Source organism: Glycine soja, chromosome 7 (genome assembly GCF_004193775.1).
Source record: "Glycine soja cultivar W05 chromosome 7, ASM419377v2, whole genome shotgun sequence".
Classification (NCBI taxonomy): Eukaryota; Viridiplantae; Streptophyta; class Magnoliopsida; order Fabales; family Fabaceae; genus Glycine; species Glycine soja.
The window spans coordinates 38,035,378-38,059,074 of record NC_041008.1 but is presented as its reverse complement, the minus strand read 5'-3'; the positions used below and the strand labels follow the sequence as shown (position 1 = coordinate 38,059,074).

The window sequence follows — 23,697 nt, the reverse complement described above, 5'->3', positions numbered from 1 at the left end:
AAGTTCTGATAATCAAGATTTTAATGAATTATTCAAAGTTTTTCCACTGAATAGAGGTGCTCTGTTGACGCAAGTTATTTATTTATTATGTTTGAAATTATTTAAGAGGTAATATTTGGTAAGTTTTCTTAGTCAATTAATTGAAATCTGAAAACAGCTGTAGAAGCTCACATGAAATAAGGATGTCAACCTTTTTTCAATCTAAACTTAGGCACTTGGGTTCTTTTGTTCTGAAAAGTAATTTATATCTTCATTTCTTATGAGTTTTCATTAATTAACTTAATCATGCAATGTTAACTAATTTAGAGTAAAATATATAATGATCTTATATGTAAGTACACTTCAATGCATATAGTAATATAAATTGAAAAAGAAACCCTTTAATGAGTAAAATATATAATGATTAATATGAATTTTTCCTTCTCATATATTATTGCACTCTAATGCATATATTAATGTAAATTGAAACAAATATTTCAATTTTTATAAAAAAAATACGATAATAAAATAGAAATACAAACATACATATATAAGAACCCTTGTGTAATAATAATAATAATATGAAGCAGTGAAAAGAAAGGGAGTTGGGGAGCCATGACATGTTGTGTAATCTAGGTTTTGTTTGATTGCGGGATGGAAGCGGAGACAGTGCAAGAACAGCGCAAAGGCGCGCAGCTGAAGAAGAGGGCTCTGAAGAACAAAGCTTTGGGCATCACCTTCAACGAGAAAGATCTCAATGACTATGTCACCGGCTTTCACAAGCGCAAGAAGAAGAGAAGAAAGGAAGCCCAGAAGCAACAGAACGAGGCTCTGCGCCGCAAACGCAACGACGAACGCAAAAGGGTACTCTCCTTCACTCTCCCCATTCATATATTATTAGGGTTTCTAGAAATTAGTATTTTTTTTTTATTTGTTTTTTCTACCCTTTCTTCTATTCTTCTTTGTTTAGTTTTGTTATCTGTTTTATTGGGTTCACTTTGTAGAGGAAGTTGGAAAGAGAACATGTTCTTAATGGAGGCGTGCCACCTGATGAAATTGATGAGGGCCAAGAAGAAGTTGAGGAGCAAGTTGAATCTATTGCTGGTACATTTTCTCTACTCTTTGGCTCTGTCTATTGGAATATTTTTCTAAATTGCAGTGTTTGCTTCTTCACTTGTTGATTTGGACTCACTTCTAACTAAGCACTTATAGGAGGAAAAGATTAGAAGGTAAATGAATTAAGCTTTTCTCGTAAAGTTGCTAGGATTAGTTAATACATATGTTAAAACCAGCTTTTTGGTTATGTGTAAGCTTAATGAGAGAACTTTACCCAAGCAGGACCTAAGCCATGCATTCATGTTGTGCTTTAGCCCGTTGTGTTACTGGGACATAATTAACTTATAGCGTGTTTGGATAACATACACGATTTATTTTATCCCACAAAGTCATGGTGATACCATGAATGAGAATGTAGAAGTAACCATTTGTTGCTTTACCTTCACCTTGAGAAATTATTTGATTATTTCTTGGCATGAAGCTAATACAAACACGCCATTAAAAGTTTTGAGTAAAACCTGTCCGAAGTTTCTTTACTTTTGTTATGAATATGAGGCTATTTAGTGGAATTTTAAAATGTTATGTGTGATTGATTTCCTTTGTGCTTTTGGGTTGTGACTCATTTGGTGATTGGAATTACATTCTGTTGTTGAAAGAAATGAAGACATACGAGAATGATGATCTGAAAGTCACTGTTGTAACAAGTGAGATCAACCCTGAAGACGAAAGTTATCCTAGTGAGAGGAAGGAGGCAGCAGTGATCCCTCAATCTGTTGTGTCTGATAAAAGGCAAGGGGTACCCATAAGTAACAAGAAATCTTTCAAGAAGGTTGCAAAACAGAGGTCTCGGCCAAGGCCATCAAGTAAGAGAGATAAAAAGAAAGGAAAGAAGCGAGGCAAGAAGTAATGGCAGCTAAGCATCTTGCGTCTTCAGAACATTCCAAGTCTACAATGAAGAAGGAACTGTGTTTTTGTGGAGGTGCTTGTTAAGTGCAGTAATTTGGCTATACCTAGAAGTGAGAACTCATGCTTGCATATTGCAGGATTTGGACGTGTTTCGTTTAGTTGGTTACCTACCTGGTTCCTACTGTCCATGACAGGATTTTCTTCTTCAGGGCTATTCCTGTCTTCCCATTTTGGGGATCCAAGAGTTAAGAAAGAAACACCTAATTTTTCTCCTTTTCTTTTGGTTAATCGGTAATTCTATTGTGTATTATACATTTACTTCATTCACATATTTAACTTATTACTTTTTCATTTCTTCTCTTTTTATTGTCTCAAATGTTAGTTTCTGATCAAAAGAGAGGGCTTTCAGATTCTTTTTGGAGCGCTATGGTTCATCCTTATATGGAGTTATAATGAATCAAGACCTCTTAAGGTTTTGTTTAGTTAGATTTCTTTATGAACACTTATAATAGAAGATAAGATAAAATGAATTGAGCTTATTGTGTAAGCTAACTTATGCACTTAATTTTTCATTTGACTTCTTCAAAAGTTAAGGGTTTTTTTTTACACATGGAAAAGTTTAAATACTTGTAGAAAGTTTATCTAAACAGGATTTTAACCATGTCAAAGCTTTATTTTACCCGTTACCGTAGGAAAGTTAAATTTGATGAGTTAGGTAATTTATGTACTCTGATAAGCCTAATAGTAAGTTGCAGATGGTTTCAAGATCAGACCTGTTGCCAGTTTGTTTTATTTAAACCTTAACCAGGAATGTTCAAAGCCTTATCGCCCAAAACTTTTAAAAGTTTAGTTGAAAGCTTTTAGAGTATGGCGACTTGATGGCAAATTTGATAAAACTACGTCTACGAGGATGTTATTTTACCTAAATTTAAATATATTTGTCTTCTTAAAGCTTGGTTCTTTCAAAAGTGAGTTGCATCATATGCAAGGGCATGATAGGATCTTTTGACAACCATTGCAGGTTTAAATGAACCTCAATTTGTCTTTAATTTTGCAAGAATGGACTAAGAGAGTTAGCTATTCAGTGAATGTTTATGCCCACTAGGAACCATTTGTTATTAATCGGGAAGTCTTTTTACCTGGGACAAAAATCCAAAAAATAGATAAAGAGAGGCCGACATAAATAAACTCTAAATTTACATTGTAGAAAAAAATGTCATACATACATTAACAAAGAAGAAAAACAGTTAGGAGTCAGGCTTATTTCCATTAGTATAAATTTTGTTTAACCGAAATTAAATTGTTAATATAAACACAGTAAGTAGTATAATTCATCATTCGAACATAATGAAACAATATTGTCAACAACAAAAAAATAATGAAGCAATACTAGTATATTGATTTCGTTTATCAATAGAATTGTCTATCAATATGCATCATACTCTTTCAATTGCATCAAGAGTATACCAATTGGGTATCCAAATATTGCAATTGTAACATTTTGGTCCCTCTTTTAATTCTTAGTTAAATATTTAACATTTCTTGTTAATATGGTATTGATAATGACATGTTAACGATATCATAGTTGACGTGTTGCCTAATACATATGCTAATGTGACTTAATTATAATTTTAGTTACTTAAGTATCACAATCATAAGAACCAAAAGTAAAATTAAATCATATCAGTAATATATAAAATTGCCATATCATTATTTAGTGTCATGTTAATAAAATATGTTATGTGTTAACACAAGAGAAAACGAATAGATTCAAATTGTATAATTATAATATTGAAGAATTCAATTTGTGCAATTGAATTTAATAGACTAAAATAGCTTTAACACTTGAGATTAAAACTATAATTAAGTTTGGATTTTTATATAATATTTCGAAAGAATTAGGATATAGGGGAGGGACCATCCTTGCCCTCCTGCAATCCATCCTACTTTGTTTTAATATAATGGTTCTAATGAACAACTTACCTTTATCATTATATTAAAAGAAATAGAAAATATACCAACAAGAGAAAGACTAGACAAATTAATATTTAGAATTTCATAAAAAGAAATTTCATAGTAGTTAGATAAAGGGTTAATTAGACCAATTTTATGATTATCTTTCTGTACCACCAAAATTTGATAATAGCCTAATTTTATGTCAAATTTCGAACATATTGTTGTATCATTTAGTCTTTTTATTAAACCAAATTTATTGGGTAATGGATATTTTATCCATTTTAATTCTTTATTTAGAGGTTTGTAATTTATAATTAATCTTGGAGTCTTTCTTTCTTGTTCTAATTAAAGCATTCAAAACATAAAATTTGAAACAACTCCAAGGGACTTATTTTCTGTAGTTAGTTGTTGGCTTAGATTGATGTTTTTTTTTTGGTAACTGTAGGGGCTTCAATGGTTTCTATTTGACAAAATGTTTGAAATTCCTTTTTACAATTTGTTAATTTTTCTTTACAAATTTTATTTTGTATTTGAAAGAAGTGCAAACTTGTATTCTAGTGTCTATCCTCATATTATGTATTTGATCGATCGTATGTCATATTTTCATAAAATATCGGGTTTCTATATATTCTTTGCAAATTTTCTTAACCTTCTTAGAAAATGGTTTTGGAAGTGCAGTTATAAATCCTTCTTTTCAAATCGTGCTTACCCTATCCTCTTTGAGGATTAATTTTGAAAAAAGAAAAGAAAAGAATACATATAACCATATCTTATTTATCATTATCCTCCCTACCCTACTATATCTGTTAACAAAATCTCTTCATTTCTATAAAAGCCAATTGACAATTTAATGTGTTGTGACCTTTTATGTGTGTTTGAGTTCGGTATAATTATCACCCATCGCCTTCAAGGCCCGCTCTGTTTTCTAAAAGATTAAAGGATCACACAACACATGCTTGCATGCATGGCCAAATCTTGCATTTCTCATTGCTGTTGCATGCACTCAATTATTAAGTTGATTCCACAAAACTATGAGATATCTTATAGTGGCTCCATATAAGGAATATTATTATCTTCACTCGGGTAGGCATGATCATTCGTACAAACCTCAATCATTCTCATTCTCTCACTGTTAATTTGTCTTGGAACGTTTTTTTACAAGTACCTGTTAATATAATCCACTCAAACAACGATCAATGATTTGTTCTACAACACATGAAAGCAAAATCCAGCTACCACTAATAAATCAACATTGTGAATCTCTTAACTCGTACATAATGAAATAATAAAATAAACAATTCTATAAACTATAATCACGCATCCCATGTTAGTTTAGAGTAAATCACCTCTTGAGGTTTTTTCTTCATTGTTGTTGTTTTATCTTTTATCTTATATATATTGTTAATTACTATTAAGAGTAAAGAAACTATATCCTACGAGATAAATTGATGCTAAATAGTAGCTAACATTAATTATCTGTTTTTTAATTTATTTTTTAGAAATAAGTATTTAAGAAAACTCTTTTACAAACAAAATATATATTTAAACTAATTTAAACACAGATTTTTTAATCGCTGTGCTTCATCTCTTCTGAAACAATTACGTACCATGTTAAAATATTACATAAGAATTAGAAAACAATTTTCTTAAAGTTTATATAAAAAAAAACCTGACAATCTCATTATATATTCTTAATATTTCATAACTTAAAAATAAAAATAACCTTATAATTACATAAATAGAATTCCTAAAAGATGCAGAGAAGGAAGTATAAAATTTAAAAATATTTTTTAAATATTATAAAATGATAAATAATCTTAAAAGAATAGCTAAAATGGCCATTGCAGAATAAAAGGTTTATTTAAGAAATATAAGTATAAAAATTATTTTTCTTTAAAAGAAACTATAAACATTCTTTTCTTTTTCATCCATTTTATTTTCACTATATTTTATTTTTATCATTTTCCTTATCTCATCACTTATTATATTTATCACCTTTTCTTTTAATTTTTTTCTTCTTTTTATCTCTTTTTTCTTTCACCATGCTTCACCTAAAGTAGATGTTGAGCATCTTCCACTTTAGAACCCTAGAAAAGAAAAGAGAAAGAAGAAAGAATAAAGAATAAAGGGTGTATCATTTTTGCTGTAAAAAAAAAAAAAGTGTATAATTATTATATTAGTAAAAGCGTAAAACTAAAACCAAACCTAGGACGAGGTAAATAAAACAGAACTACAGAAAGATCTGAATTATGAGATCTTACGGCTGATACTGCAACACATGGCAGGATCCAAGCAACCAAACTTCACCACGTGGAAGAATCTCAAAACAACAAGAAAGATTCCCCACCGAATGAAAGCCCAACAAAGCGAGAACAAAGGAGAGATTGAAAAGGAGGTTTGGAAGTGACACGTTTGTTTTGAGGCATGCGACAAAATAAGCGTCAGAGTGCAAAATAGCGTTTGTGGCCCCCAAAAAGAAAATTCTGAGACGTTTCCCCGAAGTTTCTCACATTTCGTACTTTTCCAAAGCATGCACGCCCTGTTTGGCTGCTCATAATAAAGCGAAACCAAAAGTGGCGCTAACTAACTCGCATCGTAACATTTTCCCTTTTAGTAGTATTTTATTTGCCGCTTATTTATTTGTTTAGGTTTCTGAGTCAAACAAACAAACTGAATGAAAAATGAACTGTTGAAGCTTACGTGATTGAGAAAACCTACTTACTCGCGTTGTGTGCCGCCGCTGCCGCCGCCGTGCTTTTTTTCTTTTCTTTTTCTTTCGTTTTCTCGGGAACCAAACACGTTTGCCATTGGAACAATGCACGGAAGGGCGCGAGAGAAGCGCGGTTTGGATTCGGCTTCCGCTGAAGAAGGTCAGCCTGATCGGAAACGACCTGCGTTGGCTAGGTAAATGAATGTTAATTGCGTTTTCTTCTTCCGTTTTTGGATTGTTTTGTTCCTCCGTCGTTGCTAGGTCTTGTCGCAGTTGCGGTTTCGTCGCTTTTATTGATATTGCGGAAAATTGTCGATAAATGCGACTGATTTGGCCGTAATTGTGGTCGTGGACACTTGAAAAACCTTCCATTGTGGCTAAAATTCCAGTAACATACTGCTGTTTTTTAAGACCTTGAGGTTTAGTTTAGAATGTTTGCATGAAAATTGATAGGCAAGTAGTGCATTTGTGTGAAAATTGATGGAGAAGAAGAATTCAATTGTCACCTTATCTGATTTTAATTGCTAGGTTGATTGTTTTTAAAAGGAAAAAAAAATATGGGAAATGTGTGGATTTTGCGTGAGTCTGAAATTTGTGAGTAAAAATGGTTCTAACAAACCAAGTGTGAAAAAACGTGAATTCAACTTAGTTTGTGTTTCTATAAATGAATATGTAACTAAGAAAGGAATCACTAAGGAGGCAGTTAGCTTAATTTGGTGTCTTAAACTTGGCTATGAATTTGTTTATTGCTTTTATTCATTTATTTATGTTAATTTGCAGTGTAATTGTTGAAGCCCTGAAGGTTGACAGTCTGCAGAAACTTTGCTCGTCACTGGAGCCTATTCTACGCAGAGTTGTAAGAAAATTCAGTTCATTGTGGTATTAATTCTAATATGTTAATCTGATAATTTTGTGAAATTTTTAGTTGATTTATTGGTCAATAGTACCTGAAGTTATCACTTACATATTCTATTGCTCACCTAATCAGCCACATAAACTACAACCTCTGGCTAAAATTTACTGTACTTCAAGCTTGTAGTCCTTGACTTGATCTGAGGTTTAAATAGAATAGGGTAGGAAATTAGTGATCTCGGATTCAAAACTGTAGAAGTTTATGCATTTCTTTTCTTTTTTCTCATTTACCCAACTATGAAAGGAAATGTCCTCTCACATCCTAAAAACAGCTTTCTGTGCTTGTGGGGGTAAGGCTGCTTATACCCATCCCAAGCCTCATTAGGTGGGAGCCTTATGCACTAGGTCACCCATTTTACTCATCCATCAGAGGCTTTCTGGAATAAGTTGTCCTGCAGTGTAGGTTTGAGTGTTATCAAATATAATATAATGAAAAATAGCTTTATAAATAAATTGAATGCATGCTACTTTTACATGAATAATGTTTGATCAGGGACATGTCTTATTTCTTATTTTTATTCTTGCTGCTGAACAGGTTAGTGAAGAAGTTGAGCGTGCTTTGGCAAAACTAGGCCCTGCCAAGCTTAATACTGGCAGGTGTTTTTTTGTTCCCTCTTGCTAAAGAAAATGTTTATTTCAGATGAATGTGCATCACACTTGATTCTCCTGCTCTTTTGCTGCTAATGGTTTCATAGCAATTAGCAAGATTATATCCTGCTATAAGCCTATAACTTGCTTTGCTAGAGTTTGGAATGATGAATTAGACAGATGATCTATGTTAATGGAGATACTGTTACATTTATAGTCTAAAATTTAGTGACCCATATCTATTCTGTGCTTAGTGTTAGGTTCAGCTGATATTATTTATCGCCATGAATTTATAATATCTATAATTGGTCTCTCTAATACTCAATGTAAAATTTAGGTCTTCCCCAAAGCGGATAGAAGGCCCCGATGGCAAAAATTTACAATTGCACTTCAAGACCAGGCTATCCCTTCCCCTCTTTACTGGTGGGAAAGTGGAGGGTGAGCAAGGGACAGCCATACATATTGTTTTGATTGATGCAAATTCTGGCCATATTGTCACATCAGGGCCAGAGTCATGTGTCAGGCTAGATGTTATTGTACTAGAGGGAGATTTCAATAATGAGGATGATGATAATTGGGACGAAGAAGAGTTTGATAGTCATATTGTGAAAGAGCGGGAAGGAAAAAGACCTCTTCTAACTGGTGATCTGCAAGTCACACTGAAGGAGGGTGTAGGAACACTTGGTGAGCTTACATTTACAGACAACTCTAGCTGGATAAGGAGTAGGAAGTTTAGATTGGGGCTGAAAGTTGCCTCAGGTTGTTGTGAGGAAATGCGTATCCGTGAAGCCAAATCAGAACCTTTCACAGTTAAGGATCATCGTGGAGAATGTAAGTTCATAACTTCCTTATATTTGTTATATCTTTCTAGAGAATTGTTGTAATGAAACTTCAATTGAATCGTAGTATACAAGAAACACTACCCGCCTGCCTTGAATGATGAGGTCTGGAGACTGGAGAAGATTGGCAAGGATGGGTCATTTCACAAAAGGCTAAATAAAGCTGGAATATATATGGTTGAAGACTTCTTAAGACTTGTGGTCAGAGACCCTCAGAGATTGCGGAATGTAAGAATCCAGATTTTTGTCCATTTAGGATTTTAATGTCAATTGATCTAATGCTCAATTCCTTTTGGTTTGTATTTGAATTGATGATATATAATTATTTTATGGATACTTCTTATTGTAGATTCTTGGGAGTGGCATGTCAAATAAGATGTGGGATATTCTTGTTGAGCACGCAAAGACTTGTGTTCTCAGTGGAAAACTTTACGTATACTATCCTGAAGATGCAAGAAATGTGGGTGTTGTTTTCAATAATATTTATGAATTAAGTGGCTTAATTGCCAACGACCAATATTACTCAGCTGATTCTCTCTCTGAGAATCAAAAGGTAAGAGCACTATCGTGGAAAATTTTCCATTTGTGGTTGAATTCAGACCATACTGTTGAGTTTCTTCCATAATATGATTAACCCGATTTCTGATGCTGTATAATAAAAGTTCTATTTTTCCTTTCAATCTGGTTATTTGCACCAGTAATGTTGAGAGCATCTAACTAAAAAACATTATACACATAATTGGCTTCCCAATGTTATTAATATAAAAATGTCCTGTGCTTGGCTGCAATATTTTTGCTTAGTTTTGTTTTATTCTTGGAGTCTTTCTTGTGGTCTGAATTTTTTGCTAGCCTTTAACTTTGTTCTCAGGCATATCAACAATTATTGTTGTTCCTGAAACTTTGTGTGAATAAATCAGCTTGGCAGTTGGCTATATACAACTTATATATATACCACTTAATATAGGCTTACGAGTGTTAGGAAGATAAGATGGGGATTTTTTTTCCCCATAAAAGAATAAGTGGAGATTACAAAGATGTTAAAAGTTCTTCAAAACTAAAGGGAAATAAAAGATGAATTTTCTGAAAATTCCAACGATTTCTGTTGTAGGTTTATGTAGACACATTGGTGAAGAAGGCATATGATAATTGGATGCATGTTATTGAGTATGATGGGAAGTCTCTGATAAATGACAACGAGGATAAGGCTTTGGATACCACTCATCCTCAGGCTCCAATGACTTCCCATGAATATTCAAACTCACTTCAGCAGATATCCATCCCAGCTTTGCCACTTCCAGTACATCCTGGCCAGCCTTCAATGGATTCAGGAGTAACAGTTGGAGGTATATATTTCCTATTAAAAAAAATTGTTAGCAACAAAACCAAAAGGTTCTTGCTGTTATTTCTGGTTTAAATTTTTTCTACCCCCCCCCCCCCCCCCCTCCTTTTCATTTTTTTCCAGCAGTTTTTCTTTTCTATATTTTTTTACAATTGTTTTCTTCATTTTGTTCATACACCCAGTACCCATAATATTGATCTCTTCAAAACCCAACTTCTCTCAAAGTGGAAAGATTTAGATATTATAAATTTTTAATGCCTCACATGGTGAAAAATTGAACACATTTGATGTTTGTCAGTAGAAGAGAATGACAGCATCACAGAACAATGCAGTGAGCTGTATACATTCCACATTAATCTTTTTAGACTGTCTTCCCTATGTGAATTTTTTGATTGCTGACCACACATAAATGTCTGCAGGTTATCATGATGGGACAGCTTCTAGATTCTCCTTGCAACCACATCCTAATCTTAATTCTTCCATTCAGTTTGATGATAATGCATTTCCACTACAAAACCAGTTGATGAGTGCTTCACACCATGCCCAACTTCCAAGAAATGAAAATGGGCAGACTATTGGTCCTCCACAATCATCCACGCACGGCTTTGAGCCTGTAAGCATTTCAAATCCTACGTACAGAGGAGTTGAAGAGTACTTCCCAGAGGAGGAAATTCGTATTAGAAGTAATGAGATGCTAGAAAATGAAGATATGCAGCATCTACTCCGTATTTTTAACATGGGAGGCCAACCACATCCCACCTTTAATGCTCAGGATGATGGATACCCTAGTTCATCTACATACATTTCTGCAAACCCCATGGGCTACAATTTTGATGATGAACCAAACCGTTCCTCAGGCAAAGCTGTTGTGGGCTGGCTCAAGCTGAAGGCAGCTTTAAGATGGGGTATTTTTATTCGAAAGCAGGCTGCTGAGAGACGGGCACAACTTGTTGAATTGGATGACCCATAGAGATCTTGGGGGGCATTACTGATCTTTAGTGATCTGAACAATAATTTTTCTGGTTATAGCATCCAAGGCTTCTTAGTCTTTCCTGACATTCAGAATTGGTGTCATGCTGAAATCTCATAGCAGGAGCAAGGATATGAAATCTGGACTGAATTATTTGGTGCAGACTTAACTCAAAGATTCAACTGTCCCTTGATCCATAAACAGTTGGGCATAGACTTTACTGCTTTGCTTGTGATGTTTTCACTAAGCATTCCTGTATCCAAGTTGTAAAGTCTCTGATGGTCTACTTGTTTTTAAACTTGGCAAGCTCCAAGTGAAATTCACGGGGAGCTACTAGGATCGTTACTACATTTATCAGGTTGTATTTAATTCTGTATAGTAAGCTAGCTAGATGATTTTCAACCCAACTGAAGTTTAATGTTTTATAGTTGCTGTGGCATTATAATTAATTTGAACTTTTTATGTGCTTTCAGTACTTCTGTTTGTTTATGATTGTTTCAGCATCTGTATAACTCTGCCTAATGACGTAGTGTTTGATTTGGCAGTGCGTAAAAAAATCGTGTTCATTTTCACGTTTAGTGCAAAGCAACACTGAGCTGCGTCAGTCTTATCATCAATAGTATATATATAAAACTGTACGGCCTTCAAAAAGTTACACGTGTTAAGGAGTGTTTTTTTTTACTTTTTCATTTCTTTTGCATTTTAAAAAGTACGGGACACTGTTTTGTGTCTGCAGGCCCTGCAAAACGGGCAAATTGCTCTCATGTATTTTGCGTGGTTTTAGTTGCCTACCGTGGAACCCACCACCAAACCAAACACCCCAATACTCTTTATCAAATATCAACTGAAAAAGATGCTAGATTTGACTTCCTGAATGTATGAATGAATAAATTACAATCATCTTAAATGGAGGATAACACATTGAGTTTACTTTTCATTAGGTGCAAAGATTTTTACAGTGTTAACTAATTAAATATGATCATAACACTATTTTTTAAGTAATTATAAAAACTAAAAATATTACTATTCATGTCAATTCGTAATTTGATGGCTGTAAAAACAAATTACAGTGAGAAAACATTCTCTATAAAAAAATTTACAAAAAATGTTAATTCTAATAATATTTCAGTTCATGAGTAGACTCAGCTTCTAGAATGTAGTGGCAGCTAGGCCAGTTTTGGAAGTTGCATGATTATGCGATTGTTTAGAACTATTAAGAAAATATGGAATTATTTAAGGCCAATGTTCGGTACAGAAGAATTAAGTTTAAGATTCAAAAAGACAATTGTGGATGTATGTACCTCCTAAGAAAAAAAAAACGCAATTAAACTTGATAGGAATACAATAAAAAGGGAAATTCTACTCCGAGATCATTTTATACATCAATAATAAAGCAAGTGATGTAATGGGGAAAAAATGAATTCTAAAATTGTTGTGAAAGATTTATGTAACAGTATTTAAAGCAAAATGAAAGTATTACCTCAAACAATTAGCAAATTATTATTAATGGGTACTAAACTCCAGTACTTTCGGTCTTTTACTCTGTTTGATCTTTTTTACTTTTTTGGGCTTAACTGATTACTTCTATCTTAGGAAAAATAATTAAATTAATTACGTGTTCAAGTGAACACTAATAAGGGATATGGACATTCTACAACAATGTGTTTCAAGGACCATTATGAAAATGGCAAATGATTACAACCCCTCAACCACAGCCAAAACAAAAGCAAAAAATGAAAAATAAATTAAATAGCAAACTATTCTACATCCGAGACCTCATCTTCATCTTCCTCCAAAATGTAGACTAGAGCACGCTTTGTTGCAGCAAATACACAAGCCACGCCTCTTGATGCTGTTACCACAGTGCAGACAGATAACCAGTTAAATGGCTTTTACTCAAATTAAAACAATAACCAGCACGACAGTAAAACTTAAGAGTTATCTTTAAAGGAGGGGGGACATTCAAAAAGATTATCGTTATATATAGTTCAGAAGTTTATCGCTTTGAAAGGCATTTAAGTTGAAGAACCGTTCGATTGATCCTTAAATATAACATGTAGATCCAACCTATATCCATTACCAATTATATTACCTCAACTTTTGTACCTCTTGATATAGACAAATGTTGACAAAAGAGTAATTAGATAAAACCATTGTTCAGAAATTCGATTAATTTTTTACCTTAACCGGAAACCTATTTTGCTAATTTCCTAATTTGGAATTCTTGAATCCACAATATGCATACATGCAGTCATGCCCAATATGCATCACCCATCTTTTCCTTCTTATTCCTATATATTAGTTCATAAACCAAATACAGTGCATGTAATTAAACTCTAGGTGCAGATATCCAACAGTTAAGTATAATCAGTTCATAATTAATGATTAAAATTGTATAAGATCCACTAATCTGATCCTTCCTAGGAACTTTTGCTACGCAAATTCTTCATATACAAGCTTTAATGCATGTAAGTCATAGGTAGAGAGAGAATACTCACCACTAACTGCCAAGGGAGCAATTACAGAATGACGAATGGTGCGAGATTTCTCATCCCCAATATTCAGGTAAGCGACAGAATCCTAAATGAACAACATAATTGCATAATATGACTATAATGGAATATAAAAAATTATAAATAGCTTCCAGAAGGAGACATTTAGGTAATTTACTATATAAAAGAATGAGTACTGAGATTAAATGAACATAGGACAACTACCTTTAGTTCTGGTAACCTCCAAACATCTATACAAGCAGATCTTGACATAGAGACATATGGTAGATCACTTACTTGCAGAATCATCATACAACCATCTCCAGCACTTTCTGATGTATTAGTAGCTTTGTTTAGTAACAGGACGATTTGACTATCCTGTTTCAAACATTTTAAAAAAGGGGAAAATCTCAAGATTTGCTAACGTTGAAATTGAGACTATAAAGGCTGTTCGAAATATTTCTAACTTTCTCAAATCTTACCTTGTACAAAGACAGATCCACACATTGATAATCAACAGGAACACATAACAGTACAGCTTCCAAAGAACTATACCCCTTCTTTAGACAGTCTGAGTCATGCATGAATCCTCTGACTATGCATATACAATTTACAATATCTGAGAAACACTCATCAGGTACTTGGAAAGATATGTAATCAATAAACTGGTTTTGACAAGAGTAAGGTGGCACAGAAGCTCTAGAGGGATCCTACAGAAAAAAATAAAATAATAAAGCATTTTAATAGAATTAGTAACCAACTTACATCAAATTAAAATGACTCTAGATATAAGTCAGAAAAAGGTCTCTCACTGACTAGATTAGAATATCAGGAATTAGTAAAAATGTTCATTCCATGAAGTACCTCATAATATGATACTGAAGTGGGAATCCACATGGAAGAAGATGATTTTGGCAAAGATGGAAGAGGAAACAGAGGTAGTATATCCTCACAAAGTATCTTTCTTGATATTGTGGTAAAAGGCATTTCAAAAGCCTCTTTAAAGCTGAAAAAACAGGTCACAATGGAAATTTTGAAAGAAATACAGTGAGATGGCAAGAACAATGTGAAAAAGATATATATGCAATTTACAAGACCTGGCTTCTATTATCTTCTCAGCTGAGGCTAAGCAATAAGTGAAAGCTTTTTGAGGTAAATCAATTTTTGAACAAAAGAAATCTTTTAAGATTTCAATAAATTGAATGAGTCATAATGCTTCAGTGTTCATAGACGCCAACCCTCTCAAAGTAATATAAATGGGAACAATTCCGTATTTCTTTTCAGTATATGGAGCAAGTAATTTTACACAGACTGAAAACAGATAGTTTGTTTGTGACATTTTCTCAAGATTTTTGTAATCTCATTCATAATGACTTACACTATCATCACTAATTTGACTGATGAGTCCAATGGAAGGACAATGCCAACAGAAACAAGGTCTTATCTTTTTTTTATAAAGAGGGAAATACAAGAACAGACAGCAGAAAGCAAAGGAAAACTATGGCCTCACATACAAGTGACCCATTCTAAGCTTCAAAAATTGACGAAAGAGCTGCTGGGCAGTGAGCTAAAATCTGCAAATCATGATGCAAAGCTGACCTTTGGCCAGACAAAAAGGTCTTATCTAAATAGCAAGAATAGAAGGGCAAAAAGAAATACCTTAATTCCATCAGCTGAAATTCTTTAGCCAATGTTCTCCTTAGATATTCAGTGTCAGCAAATCCCCCAAACTGAACTAATTCTCTAACTCTCTGCATTGTTTCCCTGAAGAATTTGACAAAATTACATTTAAAATGAGATTAATCTCAGAAATTCAGAATAACATTTATTTTAGGAAAAAATATTTTGTATCAGAGGTTCAAAATCATATTCCTTTACAGGATATGGTTTGAAGAACTTAATTCATATCTGATATCCTAGAAAATAGAAATATCTAGTGTGAAGAGTCAATAACATCCAATTCCAAAGCTCTACAAGCTACAGTAGAGCCTACACTACAATGAAACAAAGATACGATGTGATGTACAGTTCAAACTGACGATAAATTTGGAAAAATATTAAAGAATTGAGTGTGGAAAACAAAACCTACAAATCAAGTTCAACTTCATATTCTGTTTCTGATACTTCCAGCAATTGTTTAACTGGATCTTGTTCATAGAGAAACTTCAGGAATACAATAACAAGTTCACTGCCAAAACCAAAAGTTTAATCAGAGACAAATAGCATCTTCTATAATCATTCATAACATTAAGGAATGTTTAGACGAACCTGTTATATGGTAGAAGCTGGTCACTTGGTTCTGACATGAGTAATTTTATACACTTCAATAGCCAGTTGAAGAAGTTTGAGTACTGGTTGAAGAAATGTAAACCAAAAATTAAAAAATAAATGAAATGAATGGACATAATAGTCTTTTATAAAAAAGCATTCCTGTATATTTTCAAACATATTTTTCTGTTCAGACTAGTGAAATCCAAACACAAGTGTTCTTACATCATGTCAAAAGAAGCCAATTACAAGTTTATCATTGGATCCTATCCTCAATATTACAATAAGATTAACCATTGCATAAGAAATGGTGTCATATTCAGATTAAAAACAACTTCAGACAAAATGAGATAATACGTGCATTTTCATCATTTTAGAAACATGTATTCATCCACCTAAAAAATGTTGCTTCTAACTAGATGGAAATAAGAAGTAATAAAAACTTTGTGAAGACAAGTAATTTTGTCCTTTCACTGGATACCCAAATAGGCACTTGAAAGTTAAACTGGTTTACATGTCTTAGTTAATTTAGGAATATTTCGAAATATTTGCAAGAATATACTAGTAATTGAAATTTAAATTTGACGACTAACTGAAATATTGATATTTGAGTTTTCCCCTTTGTCCATTTCTTTCCTTTGTTTCCCACTAAATTTCTCCTTTTAATTATTTTCTAGAAGTCAGTAAATATACTTTGGTCATAGAACTATATACATCAATGTTTTTAAAACTAGACCAATTTTTGAACTGATGAAGGCCAGTTCACAGTTCATAGGTTGAACCGCGGTTGAGTCAGAAATACTTAAAATATATTTTTGATATATATAATATATTAAGTAATAAACTAATATAGAATTATAAAAGAATTAAGTTACATAAAGCATAAAAGGATCATATTATATGTCCTACAACATAAAAAAATCATAATAAATAGTCAAATAATAGCAATACATATTTAAACCTCATACATGAGCCTTTATTTATTTAAAAATGTTTTTGAATAATTTTTAAGAAAATATATATTTTTAAAAAACTGATTTGAACTGGTTTTTGGCCACCAGTTTTTGACAGATTTTTTTTTGCTTTACAGGTTTTCTTGATTTACAACCGGTAAACTGACTGGTTTCAAGTCATATTGGCTGGCCCAGTTTTACAAATTATATACAGATTTGTATTATTATTGTAGCTCTCATGAAAGAATATAGTTGATAACAATTTTAAAACTGTGAGTATTAAAATATATAGATATTGATAGCAACAGAGCATACATTGAAAAATAAAGCTACATTCTATAAGATTCATTTCAAACTTATAAAAGGCACACCTGCTGCACAACAGATGAAAGAACCCTCATAAATCGTTCAACTTGTACAAGTAGCATACCAGCCTTTTCTGTTGCATTGTTAATAAGTGACTCATCCAAGCCAATGCCGTGATAGCGTGCACGCCATCTTGAAAGCCCTCTTAGTTCTCCTATTCTGAATCCAATCACTTCTACAGCAGGCTAACAAACATTTAAACTTTCATATGAGAGCTTGCGGTGAAGTTTGTTCAAATACTTTTTGAGTAGATTCAAAAGCAAATGAAGTTCTGATACCATGTCAATAATGGAAGAGTAAAACTTCAGTCGATTACGTGAATGCACATGAATGTTTAATATCTTGTAACAACTTATACAACACACTACCATACACCTTTTGTGAGGCTACACATTTTCTTTTAGAAAAGTTAGAGAATTATATTAAAGTTCCTCTGTGACAACTAAACTGGAACTTAGTTTTAGAACTATAATTGCAATTCTTTCAGAAGACATTGAACTTGAGCTCCTTCAAGCTGGCCACTGGGTGACAGCCTCTGAAGTCCCAAATCATTGTGCTAGGAGCAGGCTTGCCTTCAATGCCTACTTTGTTAACACATGGTAGGAAGGCAAAAATGACCTAGTTCAAAACCACTAATGGGATTGGGATTTGGGATTCAACAAAAAGTTATAGAAGAAAGCAAAAAGACCTTAACACGGTCTTCATTGATCTAGGAAAAAAAACTATGACAGGGTCGCAATAAGAAGCTATTTGACATGAACATTAAAAGACCTTAACACGGTCTTCATTGATCTAGGAAAAAAAACTATGACAGGGTGCAATAAGAAGCTATTTGACATGAACATTTTTAAAATATCTGCTTTCAAACAATAACACATTTCTCCTTATCAGTAAATATTGCTGTACCTGGAGGTGGTCCAAGACAATACGTTGAAGTTCTTTGCCTGCACCGGAGAGAACCTTTGAAATACGCTTAACACCCTGTGTAACGCAACAAAGTTCAGAATGAAACTACATTCATAAAGAAGGGGAATACAACTAGATAAGGCTGTATACATACCACTTCTCCAAGAGTGTTAACGAGAAATTGATGAACTGGTGGGCTAGTCCTTGCACCACCCAAAAGGCTCAGAAACTCCTCTTGAGGTGACGAATCAAGTCCTAGTAACGGAAGATGGAAACAAATGAATTAAAGGGTAATAACCAAAACAATAAATAAATCCATAACTGTTATTGAGTTACCATGATTTATAATCAGAGTAGACAAAGATCTGAACTTCTCCTGAAATGTGTTCATGGCATCAGACCATTGCCTACACATAACTGATAATGATGTCCGAACAACCTCAGTCAAATCCTCTATGTTAGAAGCTTGTTGAGCTACCTGGTGAAGCTCATTTTTCCTATACAAAGGTAGAAGGAGCTAAATTACAGAAATAAGAGACAGACAGAATGTCCATTGTAAAGCATGGCCACATCAATGTCATTTGGATTCCAAGACATAAAGATTTTACATGTTACAAGAATAAGAATGTAACAGTAGAACATCCCATTTCTGAAAGAATGTTTACCTATTCCAAAATATAGCTGTGTTCAGTGCTAAGCAATGCAGACCATGCTCATTGTTCCCAACCATTTGAATTTCTCCCAAGTCATCACCAACTTTAACAAGGTCTCCTGAGCATGTGACTATCAAACGACAAAGATCTTTTGATAAAGCAACCTAGTCACAAGTAACAACATCAGCTTCCACAAGTACTTACAAGGGAAGAGATGTAATATTAAACCAGTTTTTTGCCTTTATTTATCAGCTTAAACATTTAAGAGTGTCGTTTTATGCATGATATTAGAACCTCTATGATTGAGTGATCTAGAATTTGATCCTAGCTACCCTCATTCTCCTGATAAAAAGGTCAGATTCACCACAAGGAAAGAAGGCTTACACATTATCCACAATTCAAGCACAAAAGGCTCTTGCATTATAGGTCGAATTAAAAATGTAATATAAAGACCATACGTGTTGCTTCACCTAAATCATAAGCCTTTTGAGGATATGGTCCATGATAGGTGTTAATTAACTTATGCAAGTTGAAGCCTTGAAGGTTCAATACTTTTCTTCACTGATTCATTCATGCTTGATGCATCAAACACATAATGAACATGGAATCTCACTTTCACCACCTACTTGTCTAAAGATTGAGTGAATAGAATTAGATCCACTGATTCATTAATCATTAATCTTTTGGCAGAATTTCAAACGAAGATAAGATAGCTTGCCATCCTTGATGTAGTTCTTCTGCTGCTTTGATTGTATTTTAATTTTCTCTTCTCATATTTCAAAAATTTAAAACACTGACTCACATATTAATTAGTTGACTAGCTAATTTCAAGCATCAAACTGTAGTATAGGGTTTTCCTAACTCCGTTCAAACTAAAGGGAAGTGGATCAGCAAATGAAATTCAGTGTTCAAAATAAAAGAAGGACCTACCTTGTGTATCAAAGCATTTGAAACTCCATTACTCATTTCTGAACCATCACAGAAAGTAGGAAAAGTGAGGTTGTGTATGTTCTGAAACACCAGCCACCATAAGAAGTTTTAATATTTATTGCAAAAAGAAACTAAGAAGCAAATAAAAAATATAGGTAACAAAGAAACAGACAAGGCTAACTTGATATTTATGTTTAGCATTAACTACTTGTCTGTGACAGACAGTGACTTACAACTTTCCCTATAGGGAAGATGCCAAATATACTAAAACAAATGTTTCCATCTTTATCTGCACTGCATAGGATGTTGAATCGTTGGTGAGAAGAATTTGACAGCTCCTGAAATGAATCTTCGCTATCATCCATGAAGCCATTATCCCCAGATACCAATCCAGGCATCCGAGGAACTCTTGGAGCAGGAGGAAAGAAACGAGAGGTTCTATCTTCATATTTGGAAGTGTGACCAAAGTCATCCTAGAAGAAAATTTAGGGAGAAGATATTAAAATAGAAGTAGAAAAGAAAAATAAAAGATTCATCCAGTCAAGACACACAGATTCATCATATATAAGAGCCTTCACTGTGTAGTCAAGTCACGTAAATTTATTCACATGTCCTCCCATTTTTTCTCCCTCTCAACACCATCAATTTAAGAAGAACTGATGTGGAATGGTAATTATGTATATTTTATGTTCAAGATATAATGTGTTATTCTAGTTTGGAACAAACTTTGAATAATCAAGCAGAAATATGAGAAACAATAAACCAAAAGAATGAAATTGGTGTTTAAAATTTTGGCATAATTTACCTCTTGCTTTTTTTAATTTAATTCCACCATACATTTTACACATTCTTCCCATCCAACTTAAATGATATCCATTTAGAGCATGTGAGAATTGAATCTACGAATTAGAAAATGATATCCATAGTTTAACAATGGCTAAGTATCATATCTCACTTGGACTTTGCTAAATAAAGTTACATATAGAAACCATATTTTAGTAGATAACAAGTATCTACAAGACATTCCAATGAATCAAAATTTACCAATCAAACTAAATATCAAGAGTAGCCATCAGACAGGAAGAAGCATACTGTAATTAGCTGACTCTCCTCCTCCCAGTTGAGACATATAATGGCAGCGCAATGTGATTTTAAGCTTCTTAATAGCTTTCCATTCTGCCGTATAGAAAATATCAAGAATTAGTTGTCAGAAAAAAATTAAAAGAAAAATAAACCAGAACTCTATCCACATACAAACAGAGACATATAAACACCATTGAAAAACGAACAGATCTACTTAGGGCCCCTGTTTGTTTTATCTTCAAAATCCTCTCACCATACACATGTTCCAATGCAAAATCTGTGGCTAAGATTAATTTCAAAACATATCCCAATTAAATTAAACAGTTCAAAATCATTAACATCAAAATCAATTCTACCTAACTTTAAAACATACAGACATTTTATCTATCAGGTAAACATTTTCCAAAGATTTTATCCCATCCTCCTAGGAAAACCAAAAAAGTTATTGACCAATGTTGGATTTTTTATTTATAATCCTCCCTCAGATAGAAGAATACCCTATTGCTTACTTGTTAGACTAGCAAATTTCAAAAATCTTATTACCAAAGTAATCTTAAATAAGTAGAAACTTTGATTGACAGTTATGGCCAGTATAGATACCCAATAATGTCACAATGCTAAAAGCACACAGCAAGAGGCTCAACGCTACATGAATTATTATATGTGAAACTAAACATTAGAGTAACTTGGTAGGGAAAAAACAAATCAGGAACAAGTGAACAACTGACTAGAAAGATTAGTTCTGAACAAAGAAACCACTACCCACCTCAACATCATGCAGTGACAATGTCCCGTCATCAAGCCCAACAGCAATTGCTTTTCCATCAGGACGCCAACACAAAGATGTTATGCATCTTCCTACAGGAAAAAAAAAATATCCCATTAACACTAGAGCACTGCAATTATAGCAAAATTCAATACACCAGAACAACACATGGCTTATTGTTTCAAGCCATTTCCACAATTTAACTATTTTACACAACATTAAAATAGAATTGTGTTAGTGGTATCAATTGTGGATTGTGAAAAATAGAGGAAAGCCAATAATCCACTATATGATATAGCGGATAGTGTCGCAGGCATATTGTGGAAGTCACATAACAGTTGATTGGTACAGAGTATCTATTAGCTTAGAAGATTAATTTTCTCGGAGAACCTAATTGGTCCCCTTTAGTGGGTCTCCCAATCACATTTTTTTTTTTCATTTACAAGGTTCATACCCAAGACCTTGCTTAAGGGGATTACGCTCAGTATCACTCCGACCAACGACTTGTTGGTACATAACAGTTGAAATATATGATATATATGAATATATCAATTAAATTATATATGCAGAAAAAATTAAGTTTTTGTGCAAATAAAAGTAAAATACATCAAAATTGGCATTATATTAACTCAAAAGTTCAATTGGCTAGAGACTCGCCAGAGATGACACGAGGATGCAAGACACATGTTGAACAATGATAGCGGCCGCAACAGCGAGCAGAGTCGCAATTGCGAATCAAAGAAATTCACCTATTGCATAGCGCTATAGGGGCTATTTAACAACACTTTATTCATACAAAAATTTATACAACTTTTTTTCTCCCTATTTCTCTCCATCACACCATTAATTGCATCTCATAATTTTCTCTCTCCTCTCTCCCCTTCTCTCTTTTTATTGTATGATTTGTACAAATAACATTTCTCATATATAAATACTGCATATTCAAGTATATAAGCAGTTTTTACCATCAATTCAAAAATAGGTAAAAATCGAGGAGAACTAGTAAGGAGAGAAAGTGAGACCTGGAGTAATGGTCCACAAGCGTTGCCAATTGAAACGATGGAGCAAGATCTTAGAATCGTCAGTCACCATGGCGAGCAAGTCCTTCTCGGGATTCCACTCCGCAATTTTGATCTACGATTCCAAAATTCATTCAGCAAGATATAAATTCTGCATGGATACATAATTTAACAGTAACATGAATGGGAAAGTGAAATTTATTTAAAAGTAAAAAAATAAAAAACCTGAGAAGCGAGGGGTTTATCGAATTGAAGCTGAAAGGGAATCACGCGAGAGGATTCGTCGGTTTCCATGTCGAACAGAAACACTGAGCTTCTCAGAAAGTTCAAAATGCAGAGTGATTCAGCAAAGAAAGAATGGCGTGAGTGCAAGAAAACCCTAAGCAGTGAAGTGAGGGTGGTAAAGGAACGAGAAATGGGAGATTAAATAGTGAAATGACGGAATGGAATAGAAGAGAGGAGAGAAGAATGACAGAAAGTGATTGCGGCCAAACTTCCTTCTGCAACCTCACTATAAATTGCCTTTCACGACCTGTGTATTTAGGGAATTAATTCTAGATATATTTTTATATCTTTAATTTTATTAAAGAATTATTTTAAATTAAAATAAATTAAATAAGTTTTGAATATTAAATTTTATTTATAATAAAATGTCTAAATATAAATAAAATCACTTAAAAATAACAATTTTATCAAATTAATTCATTCAAAATTAATTTTACATGAAAGACACACTTCCTCAACAACGATATCTTCAACTTTCTGTTAGCTCCAATTGAACCATAATTCCATAAGCACCAATTCTCCCACACATGAACCCTCCACAAGTTCGTGGAATTTGTCGTCGATGTCAAACTCTCTTACCACCTCCTATTCCCCTCCTCGCCATCACCCCTAACCTTAGAAACACCATCCCTAATTTCCATGACATCCTCCAATGCTTCACCTTTGACAACATTTGCAAAATCACGTCAAGTACCTCCCCCTAAAACCACCTTCGTGATGG

The 23,697-nt window shown here is 33.4% G+C and overlaps 3 protein-coding genes across 3 annotated transcripts; 2 read left to right on the top strand and 1 right to left on the bottom strand.

Annotated features, from left to right (window-relative positions):
• The first annotated feature begins 550 nt into the window (after positions 1-550).
• LOC114419490 (ribosomal RNA-processing protein 17-like) lies at positions 551-2,353 on the top strand. Its single transcript, XM_028385166.1, has 3 exons — positions 551-843; positions 984-1,083; positions 1,692-2,353. The coding sequence occupies exons 1-3, from the start codon at positions 634-636 to the stop codon at positions 1,940-1,942; spliced, it is 561 nt and encodes a 186-aa protein (XP_028240967.1). The 5' UTR covers positions 551-633; the 3' UTR covers positions 1,943-2,353.
• A 4,117-nt stretch (positions 2,354-6,470) lies between these two features.
• LOC114419489 (calmodulin-binding protein 60 B-like) lies at positions 6,471-11,742 on the top strand. Its single transcript, XM_028385165.1, has 8 exons — positions 6,471-6,801; positions 7,388-7,463; positions 8,055-8,116; positions 8,445-8,938; positions 9,014-9,174; positions 9,296-9,499; positions 10,055-10,289; positions 10,705-11,742. Exons 1-8 carry the CDS (start codon positions 6,713-6,715, stop codon positions 11,253-11,255), a joined length of 1,872 nt encoding a protein of 623 aa, XP_028240966.1. The 5' UTR covers positions 6,471-6,712; the 3' UTR covers positions 11,256-11,742.
• Positions 11,743-12,837: 1,095 nt separating this feature from the next.
• On the bottom strand, positions 12,838-23,228 carry LOC114419488 (anaphase-promoting complex subunit 4). The gene is made up of 19 exons (XM_028385164.1): positions 22,917-23,228; positions 22,695-22,806; positions 21,673-21,764; positions 20,916-20,999; positions 20,057-20,296; positions 19,824-19,904; positions 18,906-19,057; positions 18,577-18,737; positions 18,395-18,495; positions 18,241-18,315; positions 17,340-17,519; positions 16,016-16,098; positions 15,837-15,935; positions 15,407-15,511; positions 14,612-14,753; positions 14,230-14,457; positions 13,973-14,125; positions 13,754-13,835; positions 12,838-13,107 (listed from the first exon to the last, which is right to left on the bottom strand). The coding sequence occupies exons 1-19, from the start codon at positions 22,983-22,985 to the stop codon at positions 13,013-13,015; spliced, it is 2,334 nt and encodes a 777-aa protein (XP_028240965.1). The 5' UTR covers positions 22,986-23,228; the 3' UTR covers positions 12,838-13,012.
• Positions 23,229-23,697: the final 469 nt, after the last annotated feature.

Bases quoted from the DNA above. Each gene is read 5' to 3' on its own strand.
- LOC114419490 (XM_028385166.1), top strand. From the start codon at position 634: ATGGAAGCGGAGACAGTGCAAGAACAGCGCAAAGGCGCGCAGCTGAAG. The intron at 844-983 runs GTACTCTCCTTC...TTCACTTTGTAG, and splicing joins GCAACGACGAACGCAAAAGG to AGGAAGTTGGAAAGAGAACA. The intron at 1,084-1,691 runs GTACATTTTCTC...TGTTGTTGAAAG, and splicing joins GCAAGTTGAATCTATTGCTG to AAATGAAGACATACGAGAAT.
- LOC114419489 (XM_028385165.1), top strand. From the start codon at position 6,713: ATGCACGGAAGGGCGCGAGAGAAGCGCGGTTTGGATTCGGCTTCCGCT. The intron at 8,117-8,444 runs GTGTTTTTTTGT...TGTAAAATTTAG, and splicing joins GCCAAGCTTAATACTGGCAG to GTCTTCCCCAAAGCGGATAG. The intron at 9,175-9,295 runs GTAAGAATCCAG...TTCTTATTGTAG, and splicing joins ACCCTCAGAGATTGCGGAAT to ATTCTTGGGAGTGGCATGTC.
- LOC114419488 (XM_028385164.1), bottom strand. From the start codon at position 22,985: ATGGAAACCGACGAATCCTCTCGCGTGATTCCCTTTCAGCTTCAATTC. The intron at 20,297-20,915 runs GTATGCTTCTTC...ATTTTCTTCTAG, and splicing joins AGGAGAGTCAGCTAATTACA to GATGACTTTGGTCACACTTC. The intron at 18,738-18,905 runs GTAAACATTCTT...ACCTTTGTATAG, and splicing joins ACAGCTATATTTTGGAATAG to GAAAAATGAGCTTCACCAGG.